Here is a 21,615-nt window from a genome sequence, read left to right as displayed (position 1 = left end):
AATCTACTACCCACAACATAAGATCTACTGACTAACATCTTAACTTGAGACGATTAGTCAAGAGCTGGTTCTTACCCACTTGACAACTATACTCACCACACAACAGTGTACCACAGCAGTATTCATGGACATAAGTTATGCTTCCCGCGGCACAGAGATGAAGCTGCTGTTTGTGTCATTGTACATTGAAATATGCTTTCTGTTATAAGCAGATACATTAACATAAGAAAACAAATGTATATTACACCACAAGATACATGTGTATATAAGACAAGACAATGTCTTAACTACTGCTTCTATGTACATTTAGTTGCATATATAGGAGCTTATGCCTGCTACCAAACTTTAAATAATGCCATGAAAAAAGTGCATATTTCACCACAAGATAAATGTGCGCATCTGACCATGTAAATATTATTGCTTCTATGCACATATGGGTATTCATAAGTAGGTAAATATGGTATTTTTTGAAGTCATAAGGGATTTTAACTTCGTGATTCTGCAAGACACTTGGAAAGAGAGAAAAGTCTCCAACTATTGTTTTTGGGCAGGAAGATGTCCCTTCGAGCACAAAATCAATCCGGTCTGCAACACTGGTAACCTTGCACCATGGCACAAAGGTGTCTGCGTTGGCGCCAGCGATCAGAGAGAGCAGGAATGTGCCATAGTTGGATAGATATGGCACGTTCCTGACCTCGCCCTGTCACACAACACAGCAAGGTGTGTTGTTGCGTTACATGACATTTCAATAAATCTGCCCCCATGTATTTTGTGCCTTATATATTTAATACTAATTAAACATGTTAGATCTGCTACAATTATTTTCCACCCCATAATCTACATTCCTGCCAAACTTCATCTATAGCCATTCCCACACTACGTCTGTTTAAACTAGGTTCTACGACACGCCATTCCCCTCCACTGCACGTTGCTACACTGTACGACACGCCACTCCATACCAATCCACTCTACGACCACCCACTCTTGAAGACACTGTACCGCACACCACTCTATGACACGCTGCTCCACTCTACACCCCTCCACTCTACCACACGCTACTGTACTCTACAACACGCCCCTCCACCTTACTCCATGCCACCCAACTCTATTCTATTCCATTGTACAGCACTCCATCTGATCTATGGCACGCTACTTGACTATACACCACTCCAGTCTACGCTCCTCCACGGCACGCTAGACTCCAGTCAATGAGAGTATATAGCCCTCTACTTTACTCTGAGCCACTGTATGACACTCTACTCCCTGATGCACTTCTCCACTCTACCCTATGCCACTCAACTGTACAACACTATGCCACTACATTCTACCACATGGAACCGCATTCTACTCTATGTTACTCCACAACATTCAAATCCACTCTGTGGCACTTCACTCTATTACAGTTTTTGACACTCTACGACACTCCAATTCACTCTAACAGTTTACATCCCTCTATGCCACTCTACTGTACTCCATGCCAGTCTACTCTACGACAAGCCTTTTCATGCTACTTCACACCACTGTGCGCTACGCCACTCCACGACACTACACTGTACAACACCCTCCTCCACAGTACGACATTCCATTTAAAAATACTCCACTCAACATTGGACTCTAGGATTGAAAACATTTTTTTTTAAATTGAGATTCAAATGGAGAAAAAAAACAAAGGTTAAACCTCAGTTATAGTTAAGAAAACTTTATTATTTCTATATAAACCACACTTAAACTACACAAAATTTAGAAATTCTAAAGGTGTAGTTCTAACGTAAATGTATAACTTGCGCATCACCTTTAAATTATTATAACTTGCTCATCTAGTTACACAGTGTAGTGAACATGGTAGCCACACTAAATTAACTATAACTTGAGCCTTCTCTATGCACTGCTTCTACCCTTTCAAATTACAGGACTTAAACCATCTGAAATCATAGTGCTCATAACACTTATAACATTGCAAATCACATCATTTATGAGAGCAGTGCGCATGCTAGAGTGGTGCACAGCAGTTAATCTTATGTTCCGATGTACCATGCTTCTGACCGCACTTCAACACCTAGTCAGGTGTAGTATGCGCTACATAATTACCGTTTACAATTACAAGCATCACTTGAGTTTGCTTGCATGTAGGAGCATGCCACTACTGGGTTACCTCTCAACAACCAACGTACATTAGACCTACAAATATTGATGACATTATTACTTGAATTCTCTAAACAGCTGCAATGGTGGTTCCTTGCCAGGCGCAGAGGTTGGTGGACCGTCCACTGCGTTATACCTTATCCTTTCTCGAACACTATTGTAATGAGTTCTTGTGTCACTCATGCACTCGGATTACAGAGGATCTCCTCCAAGAATGATCTGGCCATGATCCTACGCGTCATGTAATACTGCCTGCAATGTGCTGTACAATAACTTGATTCTGTTTTTTTCATGCTCCCTCCTGTGCCTGTAACTTAGCTAATTGAACCAAAATGCACATACAGCCTTTAGTTTTGAAACAGTAAAGAAGTGAATTGAGCCACAAGCATACCCTCCTGGGCGTAGGAAGGATATTGAAGCAGTAGGTTCCGCTCTGAAAGGCAGAAGAAGCAGGGTATTAAATTGTATTATATATTTTTTAATCAAATACATGAAGAGTGTGGTGTGCTCCAGTCTGGGGTAGGGCTCTCCTGGCGGAAAGATGCATCCCCGGTAACAGCCTAGACCTCTCGCACTGAGTAGCCGTGCTCCTTCCACGAGACGCCATGTGCCACAGTCTCAGAACTCTAACCAGGGGCCCACTGCAGCACCACTCGCATAACATTGTAAAATGGACTTCACGCGCGCCTCCAGATTTGTTTTAAGACAGCACGCGTAAGCGCCATCACACAACTACAGCAGCCCACAACAGGATTAGGACCCCATTAACAACACACAGCAAGACTTGTAAAGCCTACTGTGGCATAGGCTCTGTAAGGTTTTATAGCAGGATTTGTTCATTCTATCACATAACTGCAAAGTGAAAGAAGTCATCCTGGGAGAGCTGCAATGTGATAGGACAATCAACCTGTCAATCTTGGTCTACGAAGGGGATACGCTGCTAAGGGAAGCACCATTCTTGTTTAGGACACGTGGTACATCACAGCTCTGATGCGATGACAACACTTAACCAAGATAATAATGAATGCAAATAAACCCACATTAAGGAGGGACCACAGGAGAACGGTGAGGGGCCCCAAGCAGCATACTAACCAGTGCAAAACTGACCCGACGGTAAGAGACAAACATCTCAGGCCATATTTATTGACCAACACAAAAGAAAGAACTGAAAAGTATTCATGCAAGAAGTAATACATTCTTGACATCCTTATTGGTCCCCAAACACGTTATGCTAGACAGATCAAAACCGAGCAGTCCCAACCATCCTGGTGCACAATCTTTTGTGAGCTCGTGGTCCGATTCCTCTCTGCATTGAAGAATCAGAGCCCCACCTGGAGAGTGAAGGCTCTCCAAATTTGGATTCCTTGGCGCCCTATAAAAGGGGGAAGATAGACCCACTCTGATATAAATCTAAAATAACCATGCCTAGAGGTCACCCGTGCACCTAATAAAGAGATCATTGGACAACCAGTCAACAACACGTGATCCCCTGGTGCAGAACTCATCTATCGCCAGCCCAAATCAATGGCGCGCCAGAGGACAGAAAGAGCCGCAGCAACGTACATCCTCAACCCTGCTATTTATAAGTAAGATTCCATACTATACCCCCATTTGAGGACCAGACAAAACTTGACAATCACGTGAAATTATTTTTGTTGTGATATGCGAAGATGACCTGAAAAATCCACTGCCAACCAGGAGCTCACCCTTAGTAAATAAGAAAGCCAAAAGAACTAAGCAACTGGAACTTAGCCATTATACTGACAAATAATACAGCAACTCACCCCCATAGCTCCCAAAGGGCTGGCTGGATGGGAAAAAGCAAGGCAGCTGGCGTCAGTCAAGCAGGGAGGTGCCTGTGGGCTGATGGCAAAAGATACTGCCTGACCCCTAGCCTCCACCTGATAAAAGGTGGTTGGGCCATCCCCAACCAAGAAGGCCCCAGTCTACCGCATCTTCCTCCCAGAAACCTAAACTTTGGTGGGAAGCTCCCAGGATCTAAGGTGGCTGCCGCTGGTCAGGCTGCCATTAACAGGCGGCCTCCACTCCACGTCCGGGCTTCCTCAAATTCTGCTCCTCCCGCAAAATGAGGGATGTGAACTATTGGGGAACACACGGGAAACTGGCTTGAAATGGCTGTGGAGGCAAACTGTGTCGCCCTCATAAAGCAGGATATAGCGTATCTTCGGAAAGAGCGCGCTTGTGAGGAGGCCTTCATCAGTAGTGCCGTCATACACGGTTTTATCAATCCTGAATTGTCAGTACCATACTCGTGGAGTCAAACTTGGCCAGAACCACACAGAATATGTCATTTAGGCCTCTGTTGGAAAATGAGTATTCATTTCAACAAAAGAAAGGCCTCAAAATTGCAATTCCAACAGATTTCATTTTTGTTACTTCATTTAAACGGTCAGGTAAATGCTTCAATTAGCTGTTACAACATGTTCTCTGGATGTAATTACTGCCTCACAATTTCTGAAGCAGAGCTGCTCGGTCACACATGCAGGAACACAGACATCATGGTTACTTTTTAAAAATAAATAATGCCCAATGACATGTAAATCGCCTGAAAACAAGCATATCTCAAATAAAATTCACTTAAGTAACTCTTGTGACCCTCAATGTAACTAACTACATATTTCAATTATTTGCGCCTTTTAGCAAAAGACTATGGGTGAGCAAGGTTGACGAACCTCACTTTGCCCAATTCATTTATTATTATTATTTTATAATGTTGCCAACTTCTAGAACATTCAAAAGTCTAAAACAATACTGGGTAAAACTAGCCAGACAAAGTTTGTTTTGGAAGAATACAAAAATCCACAGTTCCACCTATTAGCAAGAGAATACTTTATAAGAAGAATAAATGTTTTTGTGGGAGAATTCTCCCACAAAAAACACGTTTTAGCAGGAAAATTCTCATAAGACATTATGCATACAAAATTATACAATGTCCGCACATGTATCACCATTAAGTTGCAAAAGTGTAAACCTTGCACAAATTCTTTGGCGGAACTGAAATTCTACAGAACTGTAGTGAACATACATCTGAGAAATAGATTCCGTCAAGGAGGAGAGAGCTGGGTGCAGGCCTTCTTGAACTGCAATAACGAGATTGAAGATGGACTGAATGAACCCAACACGTCAGTCATGCAAGGGCCTTCACAATGCACTACATGTGTAAACTCAACCTTCATAAATACATGTTCAGGCACATTGTTTACTTCCAAACATCCCACCCCCCTTTCGAAAAGTGTAATGTGCTGTCAGTGTGGATATTTTATTTATTTATTTTTTTATTTATTTTAGCGATTTGTACAGCGCATGGTGACCCGAGGGCATCCCCGCGCTAAAATCTTGAAGGCGAACCTGAGGGCAGACAGGGGGGAAATTTTTATTTAGGGAACAGTATCGTTTTCAATTTCTTCCTGAACCGCAGGTGATTGGATTCCAGTCGGAGGGTACGGGGGAGGGCGTTCCATCTCGTGGAGGCATTGATCGAGAAGCGGCGGCCACCTGAGCGTGTCTTCCTATGCCTGGGGACGTTGGCCAGATTCTCATTTTCCGAGCGGAGGGACCTGGAGACTTTGTAAGGGGTAACCAGGTTTCTTAAGATGTTTGGGCCGGAACCGTTAAGCAGCTTATGTGCAGTGCAGAGGGTCTTGAAATCGACCCTTTGGCGGATAGGAAGCCAGTGGAGGTCCTGGATTGCATGCCTGGCTGATGCTCTGGAGGGGAGATTCCAGAGTAGCCGGGCGGCTGCGTTCTGCGTTCGCTGGAGTTTGGTGAGGGTAGATTCTGGTGCTCCGAGGTATATCATGTTACAGTAGTCCAGCCTTGCGAGTACCAGGCCCTGTACTAGGAGTTTCCTGGATAGTGGCGGGAGAAGTGGAAGGATCTTCCTGATGGAGCGCATTAGGCCAAAGCAGGTCCCTGCTGTCTTGGTGGCTTGAGTCTTCAGTGACAGCTCGGGCTCTAGCCAGACTCCTAGGGTTTTGATTTCCTGTTTCGGGGTGGGGATTTCTCCGAAAACGTCTGGCCAGACCGAGGGAGGGATGGTGGACCACTGCTTGCCCAGAAGCATGACCTCAGTCTTGGACCCATTTAATTTGAGTGCTGACTCGCACATCCAGGTGTGTATGTTTTTAAGGCAGTTTTGGAGATTGTCCGGGTGTTTGTCCAATTGGGAAAGTGAGACGACTAGTTGGGTGTCGTCGGCGTAGCTTACTATTCTAATCCCAAAGGGGGTGACAACGTCTTCAAGGGGGGCCATGTAGACATTAAATAAGGTTGGACTTAATGAGGACCCCTGGGGGACTCCGCTCGTGAGGGGGAGGGTGGCAGAGTGGAATTCGCCATCCCACACCTGGTACGATCGCCCTGAGAGGAAGGACTCTATCCACTTGAGCGCTGAGTTTGCAATCCCTGCAGCAGCTAGCCGATGGAGAAGGACACGATGGTTGACTGTGTCGAAGGCTGCGCTTAGGTCCAGGAGGATCACTGCCACTGATCCTCCTGAATCCAGGATGCATCTCGCCTCCTCGATGACAGCGAGGAGGGCGGAGTCCGTGCCATGACCTGGACGGAAACCCGTCTGGGACTGCCGTAAGATGTTATTGGCTTCCAGGTAACATGACAATTGGCCATTGACCAGTTTCTCAGCCATCTTACTGGTACCAGGGAGGAGAGAAATAGGTCTGTAGTTCGCCATGTCGGCTGGGTCAAGCTGGGGTTTTTTAAGGAGTGCCTTAACAATTGCACATTTCCAGCTGGGGGGGACCGAGCCTTGGGAGAGTGATGTATTTATGAGCTCCGTAATTGTGGGTACTACGACTGGGGCAATAGTTTTGAGGAATCTGATCGGGACGGGGTCTAACGGGGATCCACTTTTCATTTTGGTTAAGGTGGATTCTACCTCGTCTCTAGTTACTGCTTTGAAGGAGGTGAGCTGAGGAAGCGTGCTATTTACTGCGTAGTTAGCGAAACCCTCGTCATTCGAGTTGTTGGGTAGGCTGGGAGGGGGCAGAGATGTTAAGATGCGGTCGATTTTGGCGTTGAAGTAGTTGGCCAGCTCATTACTTCTGTCCACAGGCGTAGTGTTAGATGAGAGTGGGACAGATTTTTTCAGTAGCTCTTTAACGATGAGATATGATTCCCTTGCCGAATTAGTAGCGTTTTTAATCCTAGTATCATAATGAGAGGCTTTGGCGATTTTTAGGGAACCTTTGTATAGTCTCACCGTTTGTTGATACTCCACTTTACTTGCGTGCTGCCAGTCTTTTCTCCATGTCCGTTCAGCTTTTTTACATTGTTTGCGAAGGACCCGGAGTTCCGGAGTATACCATGGAGCGGATCCTAGTTTATGGTTCTTATTTTCCCGAGTTTTTATTGGGAGAATGGAGTCAAGGGAGGTGGTAATCCAGGTTCTGAATTTACTGTCCGCGGTGGTCGGGTCTTCCGAGGGAGTCGGGATCGATAAATTCAGTGTTTTGGTCCAGTCCTCAGGGGATAGTCTGGCCCATGCTCTATCTTTAATGTAGGTGGTGGGTTTGTGGAGTTTCTTGGCTACTCCTGGAATGCGGAAAGGGACCATGAAATGGTCCGTCCATGGTAGGGGAAGGGACTTAGTGACTTGAAGAGTGGTGTCATTCGTAAATACTGGATCAAGCAGATGGCCTTTAGTGTGCGTGGCACCAGAATTGGCTAGATAGAGGCCAAATGTTGCCAGTTCTCCAATCAATTCAGCCGCTCCTGTATCTGTGGGGTCATCGAAATGGATGTTAAGATCCCCTATTATGGAGAAGTTGGGGGTGGAGTGGGCTTGCGATGCGATAGTCTCAAGGAGCGCTCTAGTGAAAGAGCTCATATTGCCGGGGGGGCGGTAGATTAGGAGTCCCACAAGCGTGTGGGTTGGACCTACGTGGATGGAAAATTGGAGGCTTTCAGAGTCCGTGATCTGGGCGTCGTGGATTCTGCAGGTAAGGTGGTCCCGGTAGATGATCGCCAGGCCTCCTCCTCTACCCAAAGGGCGGGGCTGGGATTGAACCAGAAAACCTGGGGGGGTAGCCAGGATGACGTCTGAGTCCGAGTGGTTTGTAATCCATGTTTCTGAGAGGAACAGGATATCGAGCTCATGATCCTCAATAAGATGGTTGATTAGCAACGCATGTCTGGGGAGAGAGCGGCAGTTCAGGGTGGCTAGTTTGAGAGCTGTGGGCAAAGTATGTCGGCAGGGGAGCTTGAGCTGGACAGGGCGGCAGCGAGTACATGTATTGTATGGGCCTTCCGGATCATAGATATAGTTACATGTAATATCAATAGGGGGTCTAAGACTAAGGAGGTCACGGCGTGAATAGCTTACCCCAAGGGCTGTCTGGTCCGGCAGGGGTTCTGGCCCTAGGCCCGGCTGGGCGCGGACGGGCGCAGACGGGCTTGCCTTAGGTGCGCCTTCGGCGCGCAAACGGCGCTCCCGCTGCGCTCGTCCGCTGCGCTTCCGGTGGCAGCACATGATGTAGGGGTCAGGGGGGCGTGGCCTTCAGGGGGCGTGGCCTAAGTTCTCGCCGGCTTGGCGTTTGAGGCAGGGGAAAGTTAAACAGCGAGTGAGCGCTAGGTCCGCTGCTCGCTGAAATTCCCAGTGCAGGTGAGTGACCTGGCGCTTGTTAGCGCGTGGTGAGTTAAAATACAAATTATTCAGTGACACAAAAAGCAATTTTTAAAACCTCCCGGCTTCCGCCTCAGGAGTGCGCGATCGTGAGATTGAAGGTCGCTTGTAAGCAGCGCCTTAAATACAGCGTCAGGGGGGCGTGGCCTTCAGGGGGCGTGGCCTAAGTTCTCGCCGGCTTGGCGTTTGAGGCAGGGGAAAGTTAAACAGCGAGTGAGCGCTAGGTCCGCTGCTCGCTGAAATTCCCAGTGCAGGTGAGTGCCCTGGCGCTTGTTAGCGCGTGGTGAGTTAAAATACAAATTATTCAGTGACACAAAAAGCAATTTTTAAAACCTCCCGGCTTCCGCCTCAGGAGTGCGCGATCGTGAGATTGAAGGTCGCTTGTAAGCAGCGCCTTAAATACAGCGTCAGGGGGGCGTGGCCTTCAGGGGGCGTGGCCTAAGTTCTCGCCGGCTTGGCGTTTGAGGCAGGGGAAAGTTAAACAGCGAGTGAGCGCTAGGTCCGCTGCTCGCTGAAATTCCCAGTGCAGGTGAGTGCCCTGGCGCTTGTTAGCGCGTGGTGAGTTAAAATACAAATTATTCAGTGACACAAAAAGCAATTTTTAAAACCTCCCGGCTTCCGCCTCAGGAGTGCGCGATCGTGAGATAAGCGCTTCAGTGCCCCTTGGGGTGTAAGCACTACACAAAATTTGCAAGACACTATCACCCATGCAAATAAGGTTTCTTTCTACAGTTGTACATCCTTAATTTGCATTCTATTTAAAAATACCCAATTTCTAAAAACCTTGCACGAAAAAATGTGCTCAACTTACAACTATTCCCTTTTCTACTAAATGACCCTATCTGTTCCTTTGATCTTTTGCATACCTCCTCTTCCTGAACACCCTACTTTAAATTGCATAACTGCCGGTCTTACTATCTATTATTGTATTTCTTCATAATGCCCACCTCACTTCATAGATCACAACTTCTTTGAGGCCATATCTCTGAAACTCAACAATACTAAATCTCCTCTAACCTATTAATTCACCCCACCACTAATCCGCATTACCTCACATGTGCCTCCACTAATGATCACATCTAACTCCCATTCATTTAATTTACCCCAAAACATCAATAATGCTGGAATAACCATGCTTCCTGCCACAAAGTATGTTTTGGTATTTCTATATCGTGAATCTTGCCAGTGGCGTGCTGTATACGGTAAAAGACCAGCATACAAGGCAGTGAGTGATAGAAAAGGTAGCAGGTTTGTGCTTCAAGGCCTCGGCAGGCGTAGTAAGTGCTATAAAAATGCAATTACAGAATTCTGGTTCATGAAGTCCTAAGTATCTCCAAAACCATGCACGTGCAGCTCAAGGCAGAAAGAAAGCATGGCCTAAGAGTGCAGGCAGGACGTGGAGCGCAGTTTAGACTGGTTTACATCTGAAAATGGCTCATTTACTGTACAAGACAAATGATTTCTTGGCAAATATGGAGTAATCTCTCAGAATCTGACCTTTAAACAATGACAATTATTTAAATGTTCTATTCAACTTAGTCCTCCAAAATTGAACAGGCATGCAGATATTTAACAGATGACTTCATGACACTAAAATAGCAAGCCAGTCGAAAACAACTGTCAGTCTGACTGACCTTACAACGTCTGCGTGCCCCAATCTGAACAGATTAGTTTGACAAGCAGTACACTGGACGAGCAACAGGACAGTGCCAATAAAGAAAAGATCAGCTATAATGAATTCAACTCCAAAATATTAGATGAACAATCAAGTAATGTAAACCCAAAAAATAGTTGCTGGCAACCCACAACCCGTGGAGCAAGGATGCAGCAGTCAGAAAGCACTGAGGCATAAGGGGTGGAGTCACGAGGAACACAGCCAATGATCTATCAGATATGGTCTATCAGTTCCTATGCATTATTTATGCAAACTCTGCTTTCAATGTGCATGTGATAGTAAAACCAGTGCTTGTTTTGAGCCAGTGGGTTCCGGTGCTCGGCACCGGCACTTAACTGTCAACACCGGTACTTATGATAGTCTGCCGCATGGTGGTGCTGCTTGTCTAATTTAGAGATGAGCATAACAACAGTTGTTTGCTAATGCAATATACCTTAAAAACGATTAATAACTGACCCTCTAGCCATTCTTACAGCTTTGGGGGCCTGGAATAGTTTGAGTTGTCACACTTGGAGGAGTGTTATGCTTAGTAGTTGTGCTGGTACTGTCATTGGCAGCGCTGGCAGGGCAATGGGTGGTGCAAGCTGCAGTGGCCTCCTAGCAAGGCCCCCGGCACTTATTTTTTCACAAATGAAGCACTGAGTAAAACTACTGTGGCTTACTGGTAACAGATTGGGCACATTTCACTGTAACATTGGGAAATAAGGCACTTACTGTGGACGCCTTTCTGCATTCATCAACTATCTAATAGTGGCACAAGAGGTGGTTAATGCACTTGCTGCAGAGAGCTAGAATATTTGATCACGGAGTAAAATCCCCAGAAGTACTTTAGATGGATTATGTTCTTGTTGCAGATGAATGCGCTTGATGTGGAGCTCACAGCAAGATAGCTCAGTGTGGTAATGCTTTTGTTGTCGATGGGTAACCTGTATGTCACAACTACCCATTCAGGAATAAAAAACTCACCAGAATATGTGTTTACAGTAATCCCCTTCATGGAACTTGCAAGATACGAACTTGAATTCTTGGAAGGTTTTAACTCCATGTTTTGGACGACTAAAGTTAAAGTCAGTATCATCAAAATGGATAAGTTCCAAAAATATAATTTTGTTTCCACTGAGTGTTAGAGAAAAGGCTATGTAGAGCGCCTCAGAAAGAAAACTGTTTCAGATCTTGGTTTATCTCTTGGAAGCTCGAGTGACCAAAAATGGAGGTTTAAGCTGTACGTACAGAGCTTCTGAAAGTACACTGCAACTGTCAACCTGCTGCTGCTCCCTTTAATCTGCCTTCCCCAAGCAGGCGGTTGCTTTGGACAGCAAAACATACAATTAATGTCCCAGAGATGGCATGCCACAATGAGGCAGAATTAGTTTCGAGTATAAAAATAGCTGCTGGAACCCAGATCCTTCCTACTTAATACATATTAGCAAACTCCATAAAACACGTGGTTCATGACCATGTTCATTAGCTGCAATCCTACTGTAAAACACCGCGCCTTCAGAAACAGTTGTGACAGGGCAGTAACCATGGTTGGATTAAGGGGGAAGGTAAAATTACTGGGATACAACTGGATTATGCAATTTAGCTTGAAGATGGAAAAACATAAGAACAAACAAAGCCCATCTTCGAATCATGCAAAAAATATACAATTACATCAAGCAATGAGCGTTGCTCGGCAGTGAAGTAGCTCCTATAAAGTCAGCAAAACTACTTTTAGTTAAAGTTCTAACTTCTTCACGTACATATATTAAACAACTGTAAATACAAGACATGCTCCCCCGCAGATTTTTGTTCATTCAGGTAAACAAATCCGCAATGCAGTCGACTCACCGTATATTGGCAAGGTGCTGCTGCACAGGCTGATGCTGAAAATGGTCAGGCCACTGATGATGGAGACAAAATGAGGGTGGATGCTGAAAACAGCAGGCAGTCTGGTACATGGGGGAATGATTCTGGCAAACGGATGCTGCTGTGTACTCGGTGTGTGTCTGTAGGCAACAGGAAGTCATAGGAGAGGGAGCCATGCTGCCAGCCAATGAATGACAATCTTGCGGACTATTATGGCTGCTTAAGGAATGATGGTGAGGACAATGATGGAAGCACGGGGAGCTCATGGTGGCAGTTCTTTGGTTGTCTAGAGGCAGGGAGGATGGCTTTATTGTGCCATTAAGTTGCAGGCATCCATTTGGACTCACTTTTGTCCTTGACGCGTCCTTGGCGGTGAGCGGGTGGACCGATGAGTCTCCGTCGCCGGTGGCTGGGAAGGAGAGGCTGGTGCCATTGGATGGGATGCTGCCATTGCCGAGGACCACACACTCACTTGAGGCCATGCTCCAAGTTCTCAGACAGCAGAGGGTGGTTCTAAGAGAAAGGAACATCAGTTTTGAATCAGGTGGGAATACAACTTTAGCAATTGTCAGTGTCACATTTACAAACAAAGGCTATGTTAGAAACTGCCCTAATAAAGCATTACAGGCTGCTGTGGAGAGTTATAGCAGTCATCAACTGGACTTTGCCTTAGGTGTCGGTACTTGGCATGAGCAAGGGCATACAGAAGTAGAGAGGACATTTAAACAATCAATGAGACAGAACAGATATATTGGTTTTACAACATGTTATCCATGGACGGCAGAATGTTTGTAATCAAGCATGGAGAAATAGAAAAAGAAAAAGAAACATTTACATTTTAGAACACAAGGCCTAAAAAGCTTTTATTCACAATCTGCCAAAGTATTTTCATAATAGAGTTAGCAACATACCAATATGCTAATATTGGTTAGGAGTGCTGAAAGTTAGGTGAGACAAAATGTATTAATGAATACCAGCTAATCAACCTTAAGATCTCCATACATTCACAATACAGGCTCTATCTATGCAGCAGTCAATGTGCTATCTCAATTTCAGATGAAAGTTGTAGAGGAGCATATCAATTACCTTAAAACCTTTAGACTGACTTGCAACTAACTAACATGGCCATGGTCAAGAACATTCTTAAGTGACAGTTACAGCCCCACTTCCCTAGAAAGACGGCTATTATAAAAGCCACTAACTGTGCCTTCTTCATAACTAATGACCTTGGAAGGAGTCAGGGGTGTGCAATTTTATAAAATATCTACTTGTCCAAGGGACAGGATGCTTTGGAAACCTACTTGTCCTGTTAAATAAAAAATGAAAGACTGTCTTTTGGTGCTATGTTGCGAGGTGTCAAGTTATAGTGGTGTTCTCATTGTAGAAGAGCTCCGACAACAATTTCTCCAAATGTGCTAGGTCTCATATTATATTAAGGCTTGGATTTTAGCAAATTGCTAATGTTCCTATTTTTCTGAAAACTAATGCAAAGGGTGAGAAGCAGTACACTCAAGGTTGGAATACACAGAGTCTATGCACTCCCACAAACGTACATGTTAAAGTATTCACCAACTTCTTTCCAATCTGATTCCACAGTGGAAAAGGTTAGAAATGTACTTCAGACAAAAGCAGGAGTAAAATGCTTTCCTTGGTGGAAAAAAGGGGTGTAGTGAAAGAATTTACAATTACTCAGCAGCTTTTCACAGGAGCAAATGTACATGCCTATGTCTGTAAACTCGACTTTACAAAAGTCGTAAATCTGTACCGATGCAACAACATATACCTATGGATGCACGTTTGCCCCTAATTTACTTCGACGGTGCTCATAATATTGCTCTGATGGTTTTACATGGATTCCCCATTATTAATTTATTTTACAAGCATTGTTCCGCATATAACCCACTTTACTTAACTCGGGACTCCCAGAATAAATTTTAAAACTGCACAGCAGTTTAGGAAAAGCTTTTTTTATGGTGCACATTTTTTTTTAGCACATTTTACTTTGCAAGAAAACAAACACCAATCTTGCTTGTAAGCTTCGTGTATTTCCATATAATCAGACAGCATTCTTGTAGCATTCTAAGTAGTCTCAAATTGCTAAACATAAGGTGAACTCACAGAATTTCCTTAGACCAGTCGCCCTAATTGTATAGGCTTTTGCATTAGTGAATCATTTACACAAATATGAGCAACTTGTGCATACAGACAAGGCTTGGCTTAATGGCTGACAAACCTCTTTCACAAACGCATACTGTGGTACTGTAAATTGGCAGCCGAAGGGTTTGTTTTGTGGGAAGTTGGGCCTGATTCTAGAGGACAAAATAAACATGACAGACCTGTTGTAACTTACTTCAAACAAGATGTCTAGTGCGTTGGGATATGGGAATGCTACATCCCCGAAGGAGACTATCAAAGTTGAAGGAGGTTCTATAAGCGTGTTTTTCTATTAAATCCTTCATAAGACTTAGAAATTGGCTAGTGCATGAAATCGCCTACGCTTACTACAGTTAGAAGGCAAATAGCAGTTGACTGGACACAGTAACGTTTTGCACTAATAGTGACATTCTGTCAACAGAAATTAGATCATAGTAAATAAAAAGAATAATCAATTAGCTGCCCACAACAAAACAGCTTTTGCCAACATTTGATCAACACGTTGTAAAAAAAATTAACCTGAGCATTACAGAACACTGAAATTCAAAGTAAAAGAATACACTTCGATATATTTAAAAACAGTTTCACAATTTGCTGGCTGTGGTAAAGAGGAAACTTTGCTCCTGCCCAACCCTTACACCAGTCCAACATAAATATCCACCAGAAGTGACTGCTTAAGTACATAAACTGGTGAATGTTCAGGTTTTGTAACCTTATAATCTTGTCCCATAAGCTTTAGTTATTTATTTATGGTGGGGTTGTAAAGAGTGCTGCTTGTCACCTTTTAGCTAGTCCCGAATCCTATTAGGGGTAACAGAGTAGGAGTGTTGAGCAGATTACGTCCAACTGATAAAATAGTGCCCAATTTAATATTAAACACAGCCCTCTCTAACAGGAAGTTCAACAGCCCAAATGTAAAGTCTTCCTGGGATGCCTGCAGTTGGACTAGGCCATGTGACTTGAGCTCAGTATGCTCCAAAATTGAAGGTCTGAACTGCCAGGTTCCCTTGGTGTTTTATCCAGGTGTAAGCTTTTTAGGTATATTAGATGTGCCGCTCCAGAGCACGAGGCGTGTACAGGGGAGGGGGTGGGTGTTGTTTTGGTACTAGTTGGGCACTTGGCACCAGTAGGTCCTGTGGGCCTACATAGTGCTTGCTATATAATGAATCCTCCTTCTAGTGAGAGCCAGAGTAGAACTTTCAAGACATACTTGATAGGGTTTACTCCCTTCATATTAAACAGTCTGGCTCCACAGTTTGAGCCTTTAAATGCAGACTATAGGTTATTTGTTAATAGAATGGGACAGTGATTGCTTACAAGTCACCCAGGACAGTATCCTGGTGCTGAAGCAGGAGCTGAGCCAGGGTCGGAGCTAGGTAAAGAGCCAGGTCTTCAGTAACGTTCAGATTTCAAATACAAGGGAGGAGGATCTAGTTCGCAGGGACACCTCATTCCTGGCTTTAGGAGCGAGCTAGGAGAAGTCAAGACCACCGGATCTAGTTGTGTACGCGCAAATCAGAGTCTGGCTAAACAGAGGTGTCTGGTAGATTTCCTGATGTTTATGAGGTTGTTGAGGTAGGTGGGGCCAATAAAGCTTTGTCTTTGTGCGGGAGGAGCTTGAAGAGTGTTTGTTTGTGGATTAGGAGTCAGTGGTGCTCTTTGAGGAGCAGGAAGATGTGAGTGCCTGGCCGCAGTTTAGTATGGTCTGGAGTCTTCTGAAGAGAAGAGTGTTGATTCCAGCATAGAGAGCATCGAGTGTTGGTGGGAAGTTATTTGAAAATCTTCTTGAGTGTTTGGAAGCAGGAAACCGAGACTCCAATCACTTGACCAGTCATGGTGAGTTCGTTGTTGATTACTATGCCGGGAAGGGTGTGGGCCCAAGTTCAGCAGGCCTTCAGGTGAACTCCCAGAGGAAAGTGTCTTTGCCAAAGATAACTACATCCATGTGGTCGGTGTTCAACTTGACTCAGGTGGTTTTAATCCATCTGGTGACTTCGGTCATGTAGGTAGAGAAATTGATTTGTGTGTTTAGCGTCGTGACCTGGAACAATTCGTCTATGTTGAAAGAGTCTAGTTTTGCTATTGTCAGGGCTCTTGCCAACTCCTCACAAGGCCTAGTTGGATGAGTAAGAAGATTCTTTTGAATAAGAGTTGCAGGTTGAGTACCTGGACCACTGCTTTAGTTCTTGCATAAATAGCAGCTCTGCATCAAAAATGACAAGCTAGTTCCTTATTTTCAATACTGTGGGCGGTTGCACTACTAGGCTGGAAGCCTCGATTTCTTTTCTGCCCAAAATAAAGGTCTTTATTTTGAACAAAGGAAGTTTTCCTTCTTCCCGTGATATACATGGTTCAGGTAAATGGACACATGAACCTGGTTTATAGACTGATCTCCAAATCACAAAGCACTTTGTATGTACAAATACACCACACCACAGGATTGTGCAAATAAACATGCCAATAGAGTCCACCATCACTATGTCAAGATGCTGAGGGCAGTAAGGGGCATTACAATGGAACCGCACTAGGAGTGCTGATAATATGTTTACCACAAACTTTAGACGGAAAAAGACACAGATACAAACACATTCCAGCACTTTGCGACAGCTCGGAAGCACCACGGTTCAGAAAAACCAATAGAAAGTAGGGGTCTGATTTAGTGGGTGACCCCAGATGATGAGGTAGGTTCAAGGAACAGCAGGAGACGGCAGGGCTTGTGCTAGGGCTGCTACCTTCCTCGATCTCCGCAGGACACTACGTTTTAAGTCCACATAAAGGTGGTGAAGAATGCTTCAGCTCACCTGATAAAAGTCAGGATCTGGTGGAAGGGGGGCCTCTGATATGAGAGTTCAGCAGGAACAGTCTGCGAGGGGATGTCCTGGATAGCAGCATGGACGGAGTATGGTCCGGGGTTAGAGGGTACAGCGGCAACAATGGAACAGGCATTGTGATAAGAAGCCTGTTTCAACCACATGACCTAACCTGGTACAGGGCTGCCATTGTGATTCTACCTTGGAAGGTTAACATTTCCACATGCAGTTTCCAATGAAGGGCCCAGTTTAACTGACAAAGAGGGTGATCGGGAGGGCAGAGCAGCATCTCCAGTGCTGGTGATAGCAATAATTGTGAGTGTCACTGGGTCTCCCAGTGTAATGGCCCACTGAGGTGTGCAAGCACTGTACCATTATTTTCGATACAGCTTAAGATGCACTGTTTACAATCAGCCTTATTTTTATTTATGTATAGGATTCTATAGTGCAGACTTTACCCAAGCAGGGTTCAGAGCACTGTGCAGTCCGCTATCCAAACAGGCCAGCAGGATATAGTTGCACAGCTGGTGGCCTCTTTTACCTTGGGGTCTTTGATAATGAGAGGATGCGTGCTCCCATGACGCATCCAGTACTAGGTAAGAGAAACAAATCAGTTGGAAAAGCAGCATACCAGATAATGTAGGCCGCAAACATATCAGTGCAGATAGACAGTGGCACTGAACAATTGAGTCAAAATTTGGTAAACCGTGCAGCTCATTCAACAGCAGAAGCAAGAGCATGTTTGTATTAGCATCAGAGAGACCTTTGAGATAGGAGAGAAAGTAAGGTAGACAACTAAGGGAATGTGCACCTTAGAGAGATATACAGCTCTCCAACAACAAAATAATAAGCACAGAATGAGCAGTAGTCCAAGAGGGTGATGCGAGTGTCCGGAACCAGGGCTGGCTCAGGAGTTGGAGCCTAAGACAACAGGCAAACAGCACTGGGCTGTTACCTATTGGAACTACCCCATCTTGGACCACAATGTCATTACAATAGAATCTTCCCTTTTATACAGCTTATTAACACTCCATTGTGGAGACTATTATAACATCCTCGCTGTCAAATAATAGTGCTCTCTGATGTTACAACATCCAGCAAACTCGTAAAGCGTAATTTAAATCATGTGAAATATTTTACTCAGCAACTCAACTTAAACATCTACTTAAATTAAGAGAAGACTTCCACCCAACTACTAAGACTCACAACCCCCACAACTAGCTAAATAAATGACAACTGGAGGACCATTTCATAGAATACACAAATGAAAAATAGTACCATCAAAATCACTAAAAACCATTGCCAAAATATTATAATGCAATCCTACAGAACACACGGACAAGTACTGCCAATGAGTTACAACTCAACCATATGGATCCTGTGATGCGCATAACATCCATGATCCCGATACTGATACGAGTATGAGCTGCATCCCTAATTCCAAAGCCACATCCTTGGTCACTACCACTGCTCACCAACACCTGCCGTTGGTGGGTGATGGCACGGTCATCAGTCTAAACTTCAAAAGTAATGCCTTAAGATTTTTTTTATAGTTTTTATTCATGATTCAAAGATTTATTGTTGCCACAAAAGTTTATTTCATACCTATAACACGCTGTCAGCTTTGGAAGATTTCTAGTCCATCTACTACTTGAGATTTCAGCACACCGAAAGCCCCTATGTGTTAGTTTTAACACTGATTGCGTGAACTTCTTTCCAGAGGCTGTTCACTTGACTTCGGCTAGCATACTGGCAGACCTTCTACCCAAGATGCCATCGCACCTAGAAGACCTCTCCTTCTGCTATTCAAGTCAATTTAGTTAAAAAAGCAGCAGCTTTCATATGAAATCTCTTAAAAGTCCCGTTATTATCTAAAACCACTGTATGGACATGATTAGGGTCCTAACCTTTCTTTGATACAAGCCCATCTATTTCCAATAAGCACATTCGGAAGTTCCAGAGGATACAGAACATGGCGGCTAACCTCAGAAAACTGGGCCATGCACACCCCACCTGCAAAGCTCTTCACTGGACCTAGGTACGTGGAATTTCTAAATTACCACAGATTCTTATATATTTCAGTTCTTAGCACTTCACTAACTCCCATGCAAAGGACTTAAGGTGAAGAAAAGAAGTTAAGATTAAAACAAGCCTCCATGATCCAGTAACAAAAGGAGAGTGGGCAGATGAAGATTAAATAGCATAGGACAAGGTGCACCGACCAACCACACAGGGGCCAACTGAACTACCTGGAATACAGGAAAGAGGTAAACACTTGCAGGTGGGAACACCTCTTTTAGGCAGGATCCCATGGAGCAAGAAACCCACTGCCCGCTGGAGGAGGAGCCTTGCACGTGGATCTACTGCCAGACCAATAAAACCAGGCGGACTTTAGCACCTGGTGCTCTGCACAGGGACACCTCTCTGGATCTGGATCAAGACAGCAGGTTCTGTCAACACACACCTCTCTGGAACACCATGACCACGGGCTTTAGACTGCAAACACTCCTTACTGTTCCTAAAGCATACCTCCAAATATATAGGACATGTACACATTATTCCTGTGTGCATCAGCTACAAATCACCTAAAGGACAGGAAAAGGGCCATAAGAAGCTACAGTCACATACATGCCAATAGACCCGATTCAGGCGGGAGACTACCGATTTTTCAAGCCAAAAATGGCTTTATTTCGGCTGTCTCCGCCAGAAATTGTATTTTCTATAACAGAAGTCAATAGGGAATTTTCATTCTCCCGATTTAAATCTCCCACGTCCCTGTCCTAAAATGTTGGCATGTATGCAGTCACCATGGCACTGTGGAATATTTGCATTTATGTTGCATTACGTCCACCTCACATAAGAGGATCTTGGGGAATTGTAAACGTATTCTGCCTTCAGACCTGACAGACACTGGATCGCTCGCAAATTTATTTATTTACGAGCTCGGTCTCCCATAAAAAAAAATCTGCCTCGGGCCGCTTGACATTGGCTCCCACAAGAGCCAATCTCTCACGAGGCCCCGCCTCTTTCTGTGAACTCCGTGTGAACAGTGGGGAAAAGTCGAAATGTCCTTCAGCAGAGTAAATACATCTGGCAACGTTGAAACCCAAGGGGAGAAAGTGGAGCCAAGCGCGCCAGCTTAGGGCGATTGTTCTCACTTTAAAGCGCTTTATTTTCACTTTTAGAGCGGGGGACCTAGTAACGGGCTACACTACGCATGCAAACACCGACGCCAGCTTTGGGTGAGAACCTTTTCTCTGGCGGAAACATTTTTCCCTTTGTTAAGCAACATGGGCTAATCTTTTTAGCAAATGTTTCCCACCTCCCAGCGCTCTAAGTGCCCGCTTCGGTGTGAATTGGGCCCAAAGTGCGGATTCCATTAGGGCACAGGAAGTCCAGCAGGTTGCATTCTAATGCAAAACCTCTCAAAGTCAACAAGGCGATGAGACACGGGGACAGAAACTGCCTCCGACGTGGCTCGGACATTTTGGGCGACTTTCTGCTACAAACCCCCGTCAGCTGAATGAATCCTGGAGGCATGGGCATTTGTTCACAGGGAATAGGCTGGTTGCGACAATCTGCAAAACGTATGCAGGAACCTAAATGTCAAACAAACAAAAACGCACACAATTTTATGAAACACAACTGGTGTGTTTTTTATAGGTGCAATTTCCAACCAGCCCACGTCACGTGAAGCACCCTAAGAGGGCATTCCAGCAAGAAAGGAAGAATCTAGTTGGAGACTCCTGCATCAACAATAACAAGTAAAAAGAACTCTTAAATGCCTGATGCCTGTGTGATGATGCTTGGATTTGCAGACCGGAAGTTGAACCGGATTTAAAGCCAGGAGGAGTCTTTGACGTGCTGTCACTTGTGGTTTCTTGGTGGTTCTATTTCCGGTTCGAGGGGAGGAGTAAGGTGCGCCTGTAGGTAATTAAAGGACCAGGTAGAGGGGGGACGAGTGACCCTGGTACTCGAGGAAGAGGATTCCCTCGGGCTGAGAAATTCCTCTGTTGCACTTTTGTGTAGTGAGGGGTGTGCGAAGCTCTCCTCTCACTAACCGCCGGTAATTCTCGCAGAACTTATATGTAGTTCTGTTTCCTGCATGTTTGTCTTGTTAAAATCAGGGCGTCTGCGCCGTTGGAACTCGCCAAAAAATATCACCAACATTTATTCAGTCTCAAAGTAGAGGGGAAAAGCAGTGTAAAGGTTTACCCGCCAGAAAATGGCATGTCCATTTTAGCGTCCAGCGGCACTCGCAGGAAATATTCACAGTTTGTGAGGAAAAACCTATACTAGGACGTAAATGTATGGAAAGCAGAAAC

The 21,615-nt window shown here is 44.7% G+C and overlaps 1 protein-coding gene across 4 annotated transcripts in view; it reads right to left on the bottom strand.

Annotated features, from left to right (window-relative positions):
• DISP1 (dispatched RND transporter family member 1) overlaps nucleotides 1-21,615 on the bottom strand; it is a 659,288-nt gene that overhangs the window by 163,022 nt on the left and 474,651 nt on the right. For all 4 annotated transcript variants that reach the window (XM_078649828.1, XM_078649829.1, XM_078649831.1 and 1 more), the window contains one exon: nucleotides 12,309-12,839. In XM_078649828.1, the coding sequence (XP_078505954.1) occupies nucleotides 12,309-12,808 (500 nt within the window). In that variant the 5' untranslated portion in view covers nucleotides 12,809-12,839. The remainder of the gene's footprint in view (nucleotides 1-12,308; nucleotides 12,840-21,615) is intronic.

The sequence above is a fragment of the Lissotriton helveticus genome, chromosome 6 (genome assembly GCF_964261635.1).
Source record: "Lissotriton helveticus chromosome 6, aLisHel1.1, whole genome shotgun sequence".
Classification (NCBI taxonomy): domain Eukaryota; kingdom Metazoa; phylum Chordata; class Amphibia; order Caudata; family Salamandridae; genus Lissotriton; species Lissotriton helveticus.
This window is presented reverse-complemented; position numbering and strand designations above follow the sequence as displayed.